This window comes from Terrapene carolina, unplaced genomic scaffold (genome assembly GCF_002925995.2).
Source record: "Terrapene carolina triunguis isolate 2854851 unplaced genomic scaffold, T_m_triunguis-2.0 Scaffold211, whole genome shotgun sequence".
Lineage (NCBI taxonomy): Eukaryota > Metazoa > Chordata > Testudines > Emydidae > Terrapene > Terrapene triunguis.
In genome coordinates this window covers 36,937,547-36,953,723 of record NW_020664562.1, presented here as the reverse complement: position 1 = coordinate 36,953,723, position 16,177 = coordinate 36,937,547, and the positions used below count along the sequence as shown (strand labels likewise).

The 16,177-nt window shown below is 43.1% G+C and overlaps 1 protein-coding gene across 2 annotated transcripts in view; it reads right to left on the bottom strand.

Moving 5' to 3' along the window:
* Window positions 1–457, bottom strand: part of LOC113407486 (UDP-N-acetylglucosamine/UDP-glucose/GDP-mannose transporter) — a 30,172-nt gene extending 29,715 nt beyond the window's left edge. For both annotated transcript variants that reach the window (XM_026656074.1, XM_026656075.1), the window contains exon 1: window positions 263–457. In XM_026656074.1, the coding sequence (XP_026511859.1) occupies window positions 263–450 (188 nt within the window). In that variant the 5' untranslated portion in view covers window positions 451–457. The remainder of the gene's footprint in view (window positions 1–262) is intronic.
* Window positions 458–16,177: the final 15,720 nt, after the last annotated feature.

The window sequence follows — 16,177 nt, the reverse complement described above, 5'->3', positions numbered from 1 at the left end:
GGGAAGGCAGAGGGGGACGCCCCAGCCAGTGCCCGCCCGACTGGGCTACTCATGGGGCTCCAGCTGATGCCCCCCGCCCCGCTCGGTGCTGTGACCGAGCAGCTCCCCTGCGCGGAGGATCCCCCTCCCTGGGCCCGGCGGCGGGGGGAAGCTCTGCGCCGGGCCCCGCCGCACGAGTTAATGTGCAACCAGCCCCCGCTCCCCCACCCCGCGGCGCCGACCTTTGCCCGGCGCACAGCGCCGCGCGGGCGGCCCGGCTCACCCGTAGCTGGTGAGGACGCTCTTGTTCACCACCACGATGAGGAAGGAGCTGAACCCGTAGAGCGCCGCCGCCAGCAGCTTGAGGCAGACGCTGAGGCTCGGGGCCGCCATGCCCGGCTCCTCATCTCCGCCAGCGGGGGCTTCTCGCGGCGCCCCGGCTGCCTGGCGTCTGCGCGCGGCGGCCGACATGGCTGCAGGGGCACGTCAGACGGGCGGGGGGCGGTGCCGGGCGCGGAGCCCAAGGGGGCGGCCGATTGCGCCCGCCCGCCTGAGGGGAGGAGCGCAGGGGCGGGGGCTGGGCGATGCTCGGCCGGGGGGCAGAGCGCGCGGGGTTGGCCTGGGGCCGCGGGACTTTGGGCCGTCACCAAGTCCAGCCCTCGCGCTGAGGCAGGACCAAGTCAACCTAGAATCATCTCCCACAGGCGTGTCCCCGACCTGTTCTTACAAACCTTCCCTGGCCCTGAGTCCACACATTCCCTTGCCAGGCGAGCCCCCCGCGACACTTTTCTCTAGGGCTCCCTTGCTGCAGATTAAGCGCAGTAATTTTTGTCTTATCTTCACTGGCTTTGGGGGGGACAATTGATCAAATACCTCAAAGGCTCTTGTAAAGAGGACGGTGAAGACTGTTAGCGGGTTCTGCCTCACTCTTCTTTTCCCAAGATGAAACCGGCCCGGTTTTTGTTAACCTTTCCTCAGAGGTCAAGTTTTCTCAACCTTGTACTATTTTTGTTGCTCTCCTCTGGACTCTTTCTCGTTTGTCCACATCTTTCCTAAAGTGGGGTGCGCAGAACTGGACCCAGTCTTCCAGCTGAGGCCTTAGTCGAGCCATGTAGAGCAGGATCATTACCTTCTCGGTCTTACACAGGACACACCTCCGTTAATACATCCCACAATGATAGTAGCCTTTTTTGCAACTCATTCAATTTGTGCTCCTCTATAACCCCCAGATTCTTTTCAACAGTACTAACGCCTACCCCATGATTCCCCATTTTGTAGTTGTGCATTTCATTTTTCCTTCCTAAGTGAAGTATTTATTGTGACGGTTTGCCTCCCCCTTAGGATGCCACCTGATGTGCTGAGATACCACTGATCCTGTCTGTTATGCCAGCCTGGGTACCCTTTTTACCTGTCTTGCTGAGCCAAGCAATTCTATTAAGCCTCCTCCAGCACACACACACACACACAAGCAGGGCCATGCCAAACTGCAGAACGAAACAGACACTGAGATCAGTTCTGGGAAGGCTCAGTTTAAGGGATTTGCCCACAGCACTCAGGTGTCCACCTCCCTAGGGGTGGAGACCCAAAGATGTATTATGAAATCTGCCTCCTCCCTCAGTGTGTAGGAAGGTATGCACAACCTCTTATCTCCCCCCCCCCCCTCATTGTGCATTGCACAAACTGGGTTATATTATAAACAAGAAATCAGTTTATTAACTACAAAAAGTGAATTTAAGTGAATATAAGAGATCACTGACAGAACAAAGCAGATGGAGCAAATAAAATAAAATAATCATAGAATATCAGGGTTGGAAGGGACCTCAGGAGATCATCTAGTCCAACCCCCTGCTCAAAGCAGGACCAATCCCCAGACAGATTTTTACCCTAGTTCCCTAAATGGCCCCCTCAAGGATTGAATAACCCTGGGTTTAGCAGGCCAATGCTCAAACCACTGAGCTATCCCTCAAACCACTGAGCTATCCCCCAAAATGTAATTTCTCACCCTAGATATTGTCACAGGTAGATTACAGAAAGTCTTGAAAGGCAACTGCACTGGCCTGCAGCTGGAGATTTCAGGTATTTCCACTCACAGACTGGACGCCCTCCCAGCCTGGCTTCAACCCTTCTCCCCTCAGTCCAGTTCTTTCTTCCAGGTGTTTTTCAGTGTCTTTTTGGGTGGGAAGGCAGAGAACCTCGACGATGTCACTGCCCTGCCTTATATAGCTCTTGTGTATGGCGGGAACCCTTTGTCTCCCAGTGGAAGAACTCTGGCATTCCAAGGGGTGGGTCCAGTCCCAGGTGACTCAGACCCATGTCTCTGCAGGGCTGTGACAGCCATTATTTGTAGGCTGTGTGGAGCATCCACAGGAAGACTAAGCCCTTTCACAGTCCACTGTCTCTGCTAATGGCCCATTAGCCCTGTCTGGCTTTTCCATTGTTGTACTTGAAAGGCTGGTTGGGGGTGACACCCAAAGTAACACATTTGAAATACAGATACATAATTAATATTCCTAACTTCAGATACAGAAAAGATACAGGCATACGAATTGGATAATCACATTCAGTAAATCATAACCTTTCCAATGATATCTTACATGAGCCACCTTGCATAAAGTATATCTCAGTTATGCCATTCATATCATAAGCATATTTTCATAAAAATATGGCGTGAAACATCACACTTATGTTCACTGAATTTCATCTTGTTGAATGCAGACCAATTCTCCAATTTGTCAAGATCATTTTAAATTCTAATAATGTCCAACACAATGCATGCAACCCCTCCCAGCTTGGTGTCATCTGCAAATTTTATAACCATATTCTCTCCTCCACTACTATCCAAGTCATTAATCATTTTGAATAGTACCAGACCCAGGACTGATGCCTGTGGGACTCCACTAGATGAGCCCTCCCAGTTTGACAGCAAACAACTGGTAAGTACTCTTTGAGTAGTGTCTTTCAGCAGTTGTGCACTAACCTTATAGTAAATTCATCTAGTCCATATTTCCCTAGTTATAAGAATGTCATGATGGATTGTGTCAAAAGCCTTATTCAAATTGAGATATATCACATCTACTTCTTCTCCCTATCCACTAGGTCAGTAACCCTGACAAAGAAGGAAATTGGGTTGGTTTGGCATGATTTGTTCTTGACAAATCTTTTCTGGCTATTTCCTATAATGCTATGTCCTGTAGGTATTTACAAATTGATTGTTTAATAATTTGTTCCAGTATCTTTCTATGTATCAAAGTTAGTCTGACTGGTCTATAATTCCAATGGTCCTCTTTATTCCTCTTTTTAATGATAAGTACTATATTTGCCCTTCTGCAGTCCTCTGGGACCTCACCCGTCCTCTGTGAGTTCTCGAATATAATCACTAATGGTTCTGAGATTGCTTCAGAGCATCATAGTTTGAAGTTAATCAGGCCCTGCTTTCTTGAATACATCACATTTATCTAAATATTCTTTAACCTCTTCTTTCTCTATTTTGCCTTGCATTCTTTCCCCCTAATTGTTAGTATCAATTGTGTTAAGCATCTGGTCATCGTTAACCTTTTTAATGAAGACTGAAGCAAAATAGAAGACAATCTCGGGGGGAAAAAGGTATGCAGGACAGCTGGCAGTTTCTCAGGGAGACAATATTAAAGGCACAACTGCAAACTATTCCGAAGTGAAGGATAAATAGGGAGGATAGTAAGAGGCCAATATGGCTCCATCAGGAGCTTTTTAATGACCTGGAAATCAAAAAAGGAATCCTATAAAAAGTAGAAACATGGACAAATTGCTAATGAGGAGTACAGAACAACACAAGAATGTAGGGGCAAAACCAAACAGGCTGTCAAGGCTGTATCCCCACTTTGAACTTTAGGGTACAAGAGTGGGGGCCTGCATGAGGACTTCTAAGCTTAACTACCAGCTTAGCTCTGGTCCCGCTGCCACCATTCTCAATGGATTCCCTCCCTGGGAAGCCTTGAGAAACCTTTCACCAATTCCCTGGTGAATACAGATCCAAACTCCTTGGATCTTAAACAAGGAGAAATTGACCCTTCCCCCCTCCTTCCTTTCACCAACTCCTGGTGAATATAGATCCAAACCCCCTTGGATCTTAAAACAAGGAGAAATCAATCTGGTTCTTAAAAAGAAGGCTTTTAATTAAAGAAAAAGGTAAAAATCATCTCTGTAAAATCAGTATGGAAAATAACTTTACAGGGTAATCAAACTTAAAGAGCTCAGAGGACCCCCCTCTGTCTTAGGTTCAAAGTACAGCAAACAAAGATAAACACTCTGGTAAAAGGTACATTTACAAGTTGAGAAAACAAAGTAAAACTAAGACGCCTTGCCTGGCTTTTTTACTTACAAGTTTGAAATATGAGAGACTTGTTTAGAAAGATGGGGAGAACCTGGATTGATGTCTGGTCCCTCTCAGTCCCAAGAGCGAACAACCCCTTAAACAAAGGGCACAAAACAAAAGCCTTCCCCCCCCCCCCAAGATTTGAAAGTATCTTGTCCCCTTATTGGTCCTTTGGGTCAGGTGTCAGCCAGGTTACCCGAGCTTCTTAAGCCTTTACAGGTAAAAGGATTTGGAGTCTCTGTACACAGGAGAGCTGTTACCCTTTCCTTTATAGTTATGACACAGGCTAATGCACTAAATGAGTTACACCTAGCAAGGGACATAAAAAGTAATAAGAAGAGGTTCTTTAAATACATTAGGAGCACCAGAAAGACAATGGAAAGTGTAGTTCCGCTACTTAGCAGGGAAAGAGAGCTAATAACTAATGACATCAAGAAGAGTGATGGGCTAATACTTCCAGTTCTTCCTGTTTATTCCCCATATTCCTTGCATTTGTGTATAAACATCTAAGATGTTAAACAGATTCCCCCACTGATTTCCCTCTTTTTGCTCCTATGACCCCATTGTAATTTTCCACATCCCCCTCAATATCTAGCTCTCTGTTAAGGTCACTTCTTTTTATACTCACCTGCCCCCTTTGAACCTAGTTTAAAGCCCTGCTCACTAGGTTGGCAAGCCGGTGCACAAAGATGCTCTTTTCCTCTGTAGTCAGGTGGACCCCATCTCTCCCAGCAGACCTTCTTCCTGGAACAGCAGCCTGTGGTCAAGGAAGCCAAAGCCCACACATTGAAATCATCTGCGCAGCCATGCGTTCATCTCGAGGGTAAAGGACCAGGCAGGGCCATGCACATCCTAAACTGGGAGGATGGCTAAGATCAGAACCTACACTCCTGACCCTGGAGTCACTGCTGATCTGCTCAGGGTCATACCTGGATGAGCAGCATGGGGGAGTGGTCAGAGGGATGGATGAACCTTGGTAAACTTTGTGTAACATTTCAGATGCAGGCTCCAGGCAGGCAGCACACCTCCCAGGACATTATGTCAGGTCAGCAGATGGATGCCTCCATCCCCCTCAGAAGGGAGTCCCTGACCACCAGCATCCTACACCTCCTCCTGTTGGGTGCAATGGCCATGAGCCTCCCAGCTTTTGGGGCGAATGACTCCTCCTCCTCAGCCACTGGGGTCTGTTCCTCATCTCCTGTTGCCAGTACAGCATAATAGTTCTTCATCTCAATGCATGGGGGGGATCTGGGTGGAGAGTGGAGCACTATCTATTGCCCGAGGTGGCCAGCAGCTATTCTCCTTCCTACGCTGGTGCCACTGTAGTCATCTGTATTCAGCTAGCATCCTCCATCCCAAATGTTTCCATGTGCAGCCTGTCCTGTCAATGAAGTCCTTGTGCTCCTAGATTAAATGCCGGTGAGCCATCTCCTCGTGCCGCTCTTACCTGCTCCCTGAGGGAGTCCACCAACAGACACCTCTCACACCGAGTGGTTCCCCCTGCCTGGCTTTAATCAGCAGGGACATGCAGGCCACATTCCTAGCAAGTCGAGACCAGGGCCCGGATGGAAGCCTCCAGGGTCAGGATGCCTCTCTGGCAGAGGGCCCCATAGGTGCAGGCAGAGGAAGAGCTGGCAGTGATGTTGGCAACACACCATTTTCCTCCCATTGTAGAGTACCTGCAAATTAAGGAAAACAACACACAATTTATATCCCTGCCTTCCTCAGCTGGCTAATTCCCTTAGTATCCCAGCTGCCTTTGCCTTACCAGCCACGGCCCTACAAACAGTTGGAATCTGCCTCTAATCACTGGCCTATCCAATCAAAATTGCTCTTCTCTCACTTCAAAGAGCCCTGCTAGAAGCAGGTGATAACTCATCTAACTGCAAGGCAACCAAGTCTAAATTTCAAAACACAGCAACGAGCCCAGTCCTATCAAATTCAATAGCAAGTTCCCAGCACCGGAAATGCTCCTCTTTCACTCCCCAAAGTTAATCAATAACAATAAGACAGAAGTGCCCCAGAGATACTCACCAGATGGTTAACTCCAGTCTTCCAGCTGCCTTCCTCTCACCAGCCACCAGAAGCCTGCAGAGGTGCTGGGGTTGTAGTGAGAGCTGGGGGTGAAATATAACATGCTGGTGGATGGAAGGATTGTACAGGGCAAGAGGAAGGATTTGCATGGTGTTGGATTTAGAATATATTGAACAATTTTAAATCTAAAAGAGCCTTCAGCTGCCAGCATGAGTGGAGAGATGTCTCCGTTTGGGCATTCAGTGATGATCCAGCCACATTTACAAAAATAAATCCATAGTTTTCAAAAATACATACAAAGGCAACAGGGATGTTGGGCAGACAAAGATATATTTTGGAGTCTAAATAGTTGGCTCTCTTTGATGTAGCAAGGTCAAAGAGAACATGAACTTTGCAACTTTGACACTTTACAAGAAAGGTTACACAGCTCGGCAACAAGCATGTGGGTGGAGCTGTGTGAACTTAATTAAGGAAATAAAAAAAAAAAAAGACAAAATGACCCCAACATCAAATCTGTTCCTCAGTAATTTCATTTATAGGCAAAGCATTACAAATACAGTGTTTACATGTACAAACTCATCAGCTCAGTTCAGAAACCAAATGAGGTGCTCAGCTATGTTGCATGTACTCTAGCAATGTAAGGAGATAAAGCCAAGGGCCCATGGACTTGCATCACCATTTAGGCACCTAATGATTGGAAGTGTGGGGTTCTTACATGTTGCTTACTGAAAGGGTTATAGGAGTGAAATTGCATGTCTATTCAGAAGTTCAAACTATCAGGTCTGAGTACAATGTGTAAATTTAGCTTCGTCTGGTAAGATATCTTCTAAGTAGCATGATGAAAATCTGCATTCATTTCAGTTCCAAACACTTCCCATATGGAGACAATCTATCCCACTGAAAGCCTTTTCTTCTTCTTTTTTTTAAGTGCCTGTGATTTAATATTACCTGAGAATAAGTGAATCAAAGTAGTCATTAGTCTACGCATGTTGTCTGCAATGTATTTTATGGAGAACTCCAGCCTAATCCAATGTTGCTAAATATTAAAAGCCTAATTCCACTAAATACAATTTTGTTAACATTGCAAGGGAGGACTTGGGCTAGAATCTTGAAATATACAACATAGATGATAAGCAATGTGAAATTCACAGTACTGGATGTTGTAAGATTTTTTTAATCTATGCAATAAATTAAGGAAGAAAGGTGGATAATATTCTAAATACCTTTTCTCTCTGTATTTAAAAGTAAAGATAATATCTTAATGCATTAAAATGTTCACACACAGTGTCATTCAGGATTTAAAAGTAGTAACTTCTGTGCTTGAAATAGGAGTTTAATGCTTCTTATATGTGCCTAGTAAAACCATTGAATAAAGGCCTATCAATTATCGTAATTTTTAAGAGACACACATCCCCTTATAATTGCTATATCATAATTCATTGTAATGGCAAACATCTCATGGTTTACATAAGTTCATGTACAGAATAATAGCTGTTCTGAGAAAAAATTACCATAACATCTAGATTGGCAGATGCATTCATTTCAGAAATGGATCGATCCCATATATCTTTGGTAGCCCATTGTTAGACATACCATCAGTTAATTGTAACGACTGGTGTCCTTTGGAGTATCGGTGTCATCTGTAAATTCAGCCTCAACTTTTTTTATCTTGAATTCTGAGGCATCACATTGTGCGGTTGGTATACTAATAATTGGATGATTGAAGTTAACAGGTAATGATGCTGGACGTTCAGGTAGCATTGCTTTTTTCTGGGGCTCAGGGCCGTTGTCTGGCACTGCATGTGAATTTTTCAGTGATGCTGAAGATCTGCGAGTGCTCCAGAATTCCACAGTATTATCCCATTCTTGGCCTTTCCTACTATCTATGCAATGTTCCTTATTATTTAGCTTTATCTCAGCTGATGTTTCTTCCTTGCAAGAAGCTGGTTGAGAACACCTGGCAGGTTTGGATATTTCATTGTTCTGACTAAGTGGAGGTTTTTCCTTAAAACAGGCCCCAGATAGAATAATCCTTTTGTTTTCCAAATGATCACGTTTCATTGAGATTTTGTGAAATGACTGTGAATTGACATTTGGACAGTCAGGTATTTTAATAGGTTTTGTTATGGATATATAATCCAACTGTGACGAATGAGCCAACCTGCCTTTTTTATGAAGCTGGGAGACCACGGTTAGTGGCTTGCTGTAAGAGCCGTGAGATTTAGTGACGGTTGCTGCATTTGCTTTAGCAGATTGGTGTGCTGCAGCTTTTGGGTTTACTCCAAGTATAACAAGGCCATCAGGGTTACATTCAGCCCTTGTTGCTGAAACATTCCTGTCTTTTGATGTAAGCTTACTGATTGGTACTTCAACATCATGAAAGCTACCAACTATTTTCTGCACAAAAGTTTTTTCCTTCTGTGAATCTTTTAAGCTCCTACTTTTTCCATCTGAAGATAAAATATGAATATTGATTTTCCGTTTCCCAGATAAAGTTCTTTTTAGCTTTTTATTCCCTTTCACAGCTACATTAAAAGTACTCTTTTCTTCCTTTCCAACTAAGGCAAGGGCATAATCACAGTTGTTTTGTAAAACGGAATTTGGATTTGTTTGTACCTCACCATTTTCCTTTTCTGAGTCATAAGACACTTTATCTCCATGTAAATGCAGCCACCTCTTCAAAATAAAGTTTTGCATATATTCTTCTTCAGCATAAATGATGGGGTATGTTTCACTCACTTTCTGTAGGAAAAAAAATTGAACTTTAGTTTGCTCCTTTCTTACTGATATAGTTTCTGAGATATTTGCATAAAGAAGGCCAAGAATGTATTGAAGATGCAGAAATATATAGGATCAGATCAGATAATATAGCAAGATATCACACTAACAGTCACATGGTTCTGATATCCACATAAACTGTATTTATCGTACATTTTTGACACTTGTTTCTAGCCAAAGCAGAGCATGAGTATCCACGTACAATACAGAAAACTGTAGAAAAAACAAAAAAGAGATACATAGAGGTCCCAGTGGAAGGAAAGACCTCCAGAGTTTTTTTGAAATCTTTACATAGGTCTGAAAAAAATAGCCAATAACTCCAGAAACAGAAAATACCACAGCAAGTGAATTCAGGCTCCATGGCTAGAGTTCATTCAGGACATGTTTGATGCAAGTTAGCTCAAACGTCAATCCTAAAGAAGTCTGGTCAGACCACGGGGTTCAATTGCCAACATAAAGCACAAATTGCATTTTACTAGGCCTTAAAATTAATCATGAAATCTTAAGCCTTAAAGCATTGTGAATGTGTGTATTTGTCCTTACTCCTCTTTACTGAGGGACTAGTACCACATCCGTATTCATCACCAATTCCTCATCTCCTTTCTCATCTGCATGCTAAGCAGGTGCCCTACTCCCTTTCCGTTATCAAAAAAGCCTCTCAACCATTGTTGGGTGCCAGAATGTGCCCCCACCCCCCAACCATCTGCAGCCTGCACTACTTTCTCGCTCTGTTGCTAGCTCTAAGCCAGTTCCTCCCTGTCACCAGATCCCAATAGAGGTCTCTTCCCTCACCCTGCTGGTTTGCAAACTGAGCAGGAACTGGCAGCAGATCATGTCAAGTGTGCTGGAAATGGGATCAGGTTGGCTCCTTCCAAGAGTCCTAATTTACCCTATTCTTCAGGGGCTAAAAATTGCACTCACTCCCTTCTCTCCAGACAGCCTTCAACTGAGAGCCTAGTACACTGGCCAGAAGCTAAGGTGTAGACATATGATGTAGGGCGGTGGCTCTCAACCTTTCCAGACTATTGTACCCCTTTCTGGAGCCTGATTTGTCTTCTGTACCCCAAGTTTCACCTCACTTAAAAACTACTTGCTTACAAAATCAAACATAGAAATACAAGTGTCTCAGCACACTATTACTGAAAATGGCTTCCTTTCTCATTTTTACCATATAATTATAAAATAAATAAACTGGAATGCAAATATTGTACTTACATTTCAGCATATAGTATATAGAACAATATAAACAAGTTGTTGTATGACATTTTAGTTTGTACTGACTTCGCTAGTGCTTTTTACGTAGCCTGCTGTAAAACTAGGCAAATATCTAGATGAGTTGATGTATCCTCTGGAAGACCTCTACATATCCCCGGGGGTACATGTGCCCCTGGTTGAGAACCACTGATCTAGGGCGGAATCCTGGCAAAATCCCCATTGACTTCACTGGGGCCAGGATTCCACCCCTGCTATGTATACTATTCCAAATACGGATAATGAAATAGCAAGCTATTATTGTAGGAATCTCAAGTGTTCAGAAGTCTAGTCTTATTTCAGAATAGAATATTCTTTTAATAACAGTATGCACTAGCATACAAGACCCGTTGTAAACTTTGCCAAACACAACAGGGACAGTAAACAGGACATTACCACCACCGGCCTGGGAGATTTTGCTTTCGGAGAGCCCACATTGATTATTTTGGCATTTGGTTTTTCCATTTCATCCTCAATAGTCAAGGAGATGTGGTTTTTCTTTTCTTCTGAAGCAGATTTAGACAGGTGAAAATTATTCTTCCTTTCTGTTTCTTCAAGATTAAAAACACCTTCTTTCAGAGGAGCTTCATTTCTTAAAATAAAGAAGGCCATAGTTAAACAAGTGATGATGCAGATAGCTGCTTGTTACCTGAAACATGTTCAGACAACAATGTTTTAAAAGCAGGTATGGGCATTCAGCTTAGGATATGACAACACTTCATGCTGGAAGTGTAATTCCCACCTCAGGTGGACGTGCGCATACTAGTTTTGATTGAACTAGCATGCTAAAAATAGCAGTGTAACCACAATGGATGGGCTAGCTGCCCTGAGTATAATCCCGTCCCAGACCCTTGGTACTTAGCCTGTCCACCCATCTGCACCTCTATGGCTACACTGCTGTTGCTAGTGCACTGCGCTGATCAAAGCTGGCACACCTACATCCACCTGAGCTGGAAATTATACCTCCAGCTCCAGTGCAGACAGCTTTTCCTGAAGGTTTTGCTCATCATGAGAATTGCCAAATCTCAGGCTGCAAAAAGGAGAAAGAACTAGGCTTTGTGGAAGCGCACAGGCAGAGTTTCAAAAGAGCTCAGTGCCCAGCAGCGCCCATTGTGATACTGAATGTAGGTGCTGCACAATTGTCCTATCATGGGCTGCCACTGAGTTCTCCTGGGGTCACAGCTTAATGGGGTCCATCGACCCCTTCCATGGCTCAGGGACATTGTATGTCATGCAACAGGCTCAGACATTACCTCTAATGTCCAGCAGGGTCTGGCATGACCATTTGTCCCCATGCTGATTCAAGCCATGAGATGCAGAGCCCTCATGCTAACAACCCCCATCTCGGATACATTGAGAATGGTCTGTCAGACAACTCACTTTCAACATGGGCAGCTGAGGTGACTCACCTGATCTAATTCCTTCTCTGCCTTCCCCTTTAATCAGCAAAGGCTGCCCACCTCTCTGGTACACAGAGCAAAATCAGCTCAACACTTACATGCAGTCAGGTCTGAATGGGGTATAACAATGGCTCAACAGTGCACAGCAACACTAGGCAACAGCTTAGGAGAGGTGAAGAATACCATAACCAGGTGAAACTGCAGGGGCAACGTAAGTAGGCAGACGGCAATTACTTGAGTTAGAATTTGACCAGGACTCCCAGGTTAATGTCTTTGTCCTTGCAAAAGTGCCAAGGAGATCTTTGATGACCAGCATGACTTGTCTTTTAAGCTTTACAATAAAAATGGCACTTTAAGCAGCACAGGGCTTCTTAGCATCATCCAGGGGCATTGGTTCAGTATTGAGAGCTACCCACTGAATTGCTAGTACCACTTCCTGCTTCGTCATCCTAGGCACTCTTTGAAGTTCTCCACTCCAACGACTGCCCAGGCCTGACTTTACTTGTCTTGTGAGATCTAACCGGGTAGTAAGGCCAGTCATTGACTATTGGGATGCCACACAGTAGGTCATTCAGAAAGTAATTCAACTTAGATTTGCAGTAATATTTACAGTCTGTCAGTAATTACCTTTCTTTCAGACCATCTAATGGCAAATGGCCATTTACACAGACTCTGATTTTATTGTCTCTCTCTAGCTGTTGAGCAACGAATTTGCCAGCTTCCCCATAAATACTGTATTGCGCTATCTTGTCCCCTGAAAAGACAGTGAGTTTTCGTATGTGATATGTATACGTGCAAATAAGGGAGATAAAAGTTACTTCTCACAGGCTGCTGTTGGAAAATAGTATAGGCGTTAGGTATTATAAAGCACATGGGAGAGCTTCAGCAAATCCCATCAGTGGTCTAAACTGACCGATCCTGGCCTACAGCTTTGCAGAGAGGGTGTCTTATGTTGTCTTCATCTTTGACAGTATGGTGCTGCAGCAATAATACATTCAGCCATAAGGATTTCTTCTTCAGAACAAGGAATTCAAGATGGTAGCAGAAGTGTGGCAGGTCACATAGAATTTCCCATCTTAGGGAACATTGCACATTCCTACAGTTACTCACGTTTTTGTTTTTTTCTTAAACTGATGTCATAAAAATAAATTAAATAATTAAAGAAAAATGTAAGTTGAACAAGTTAGAATTATGCACATTTAATAGCCCATTTAAGCAGGATGTGTCCTTTTACCCAATTGTCACTGCTAATTTCTCCAAGTAAAACTTTCCTTCTAATTCAAATCTAAAGCAATGCAATGCTACTGGTAAATCTCCAGGTATTTTCCTCAACTGTAGATACATAAGGATTTCACTGATTCTTACCAATTAAAGCTGTTAGAAATGACTCGTCATTCTGACTACTGGCACTTTTAGGAGGGCACCAATGAGAAGTGTCCATATGGTCAAGAGTAGATGGTAAATGGGCTTGGCTATCTTGCTGACAGAGGACATCCAACTTCAGAACATTTTCAACCTGGATATGAGGAAGTATGTGTACATGTTAACATTATATCATATTTGTAATGAGCCACCATTAAAAATATAACCCTAACATGAAAACTTTTAACTTATCTTCATGGCAAATAGTATGTCAGAAACTTTAAATGATCATGCATTTAAAGCAAAAAATCATAGACGGAATAAAAAAAAAGATTAGAAAGTGTAGCATTTGTGTAAAATGAAAGAGCCCAGTCACTTGAATTATAAATAAGAAACAGGAACTGTTATACCAGATCATTGCATAACCATTTATACTAAGCTCATGACAGAATCTGACTGCCCAATATAAAGTAAGTATCCACAAATGTAGATCGCTTATACAGATTTTGTAGATTTCATATTTAGAGACAGGTGCTAGGCTCAGATATGTGAGCAAACACTGCCTACCTAAATGAAAAAGAAAAACAATCCACAATATTGCTTGTGTGCGTAGTATAAAAATAGCTGTTAAAAAGTCAGGTTTTGCCAGTAGATCCCCATAGGATTACAATTGATATTTCCTCTTTTAAGTATAGGGATAAGGTGTGGCAGCTTAGATATCACTAGGTTGTAGCTATTGGCAAAATGTTACGTATTCTTTAACTACATGCTGATGCACATCTGAAACTGGAATCTGGCCTTTACCCTGAAGGAAAATCCTTGGGTGTATCAGCGTTCTGAAAGCAGGCACTAGTTGTTATAGCTCAGAGGGGAAGGAAAAAAATCTGGCTATGCCAATCAGAATGTATTTAGCCACAAAGGGTTATAATTATGTTGAACAACAAAAACAAAGCTCCACGCCTGCCCCTTTTACCTTCTTCTCCCCTGCCCTGTCCCTCACCCCCTTCCCTTGCCTTTTCTTTCCATTTAGCTCATCCTCTCCTAACTAAACCCAACCCCCCAAAAACTGTGAAATTAATATGACAATTATTGCCATCGCATTGTTCATATCCTGCTTGTGTGTTTTGCCCCTTTCCCCCACTCTGTCCGTCTTGTCTATTTAGATTCTAAGCACCTCAGGGGAAGGACCTTCTACTAAGCACCAAGCACAAGACAGCCCCATTCTTGATTGGTCCTTCGGCACTGCCGTAATAAATATGATTAATAATAAAAGCTAATTGTTTATTACAAGAAATATTTTGTTTTAGTGCTCAGTAGGAAGAAGGCTGATTTTTTCACTTTTAGTTTGTTCCATTGGCATATTTTTTGGCTGTCTGGTCCACCTTAAGATATTTACCTTTACTGTATGCAGCTTGTGTTATATTAATGTGGCGTTCATGCAAGAGAAGCATCTATTCCAGGAATGCCTGTACCAAGTCGCCCCATAGTCACATGTTCACTCATTTTTTCAGGCTCCATTCCAGCAAAACCTTTTTCAGCACTGATCACTTCCCTGAGTTTACAGTTGACGTTTATATTGTATGTACATCAAGTTCAGAACTTTCTGCAAGATTGCTTCACCTTGTAGCAATCTTGTTTTAGCATTTATTCTAAATCCCCTCAAGTTTGTTATGTTAAATTATACAAAATAAAATGTTTTAATTTTTGCAAAAGGGGACACAGCCATGAAAAAATTTGAAAAAATTATGTTTCACTAGAAAAAAATTGTGATCTGTAATTCTTGCAGAAAAAAAAGAACTAACTAACTAGCATCTCTAATTTGCCCCTCACTATGGTGAGTGATTTGCCTGGATATCTAGATTACAACCAGAAGAGGAATTTTCCCTCAAACAGACACCTCCTTCTTCCATACCCCAAAAGATGATGTAAACCATCCCAAGAAGAAATTAGTATCGGTTTTAAAGCATGTGTAAATCTGACTAGAGTTAAGACAGCAATGGAGAGTATTAGTTAGTAGTTTGGGATTAAGATGACAGTGGCATTTACCTCTGTGTTCCACTTTGGTCTTCTGTGAACTTTTGGTCTAAGACTAGCAGGTTTTACTTTTTGGTTTAGTTTTAATGAAATAAAATCTTCTTTTAACGTGTGCAGATTCTCTATGAATTTAGGAATAATTTGAAGAGATTATTATAGTGCAGTATTTTAAATTAATAGGTTACATTAGAGGTGAATTAATCATTAAAATAAGCAGCCACATCAAGCAAGGAAACTGCTGAAGGGACAGTGATTGCATGTAATGTTTTGCTCCCTTGCAATGATGTAGCAGATTTACCCTGAAACACTATTTTTTAAACAGAACCGTTCTGACTCATTCACATACAGCACTCCTTTCATCTGTGGTTGTACCAGCACACTCTGAGATTCCGTAGCTCATATCTTATAATGCTCAGTACGGTCTCCAGGAGCAAGGGCTTTTTGCTCTTTTCCTAACACAGGGAACTGAATTGTTGGATGAGTTAGGACAGTGGTTCTCAAACTTTTGTACTGGTGACCCCTTTCAAATAGCAAGCCTCGGAGTGTGACCCCCCTTATAAATTAAAAACACTTTTAAATATATTTAAAACAATTATAAATGCTGGATGCAAAGCGGTGTTTGGGGTGGAGGCTGACAGCTCGCAACCCCCCCCATGTAATAACCCATGACCCCCTGAGGGGTCCTTACCCCTAGTTTGAGAACCCCTGAGTTAGGAGAACTACTTGAACCAGTGCAGCTGCAACATTTGTGGTTTCCTTTTCACAATGTACTGGTTCAACCATATCTGAGCTAAAGACCTTCTCCCACATGTACAGTCATCACTTATATCTTAGATGGCTGTTACATGTAGACAGGGCCGGCTCCAGGCACCAGCTAAAGAAGCAGGTGCTTGGGGCGGCCAATACCAAGGGGCGGCACTCCGGCTGCTATTGGGGCGGCACGTCCGGGTCTTCAGCGGCAATTCGGCGGCAGGTCCCTCAGTCCCTC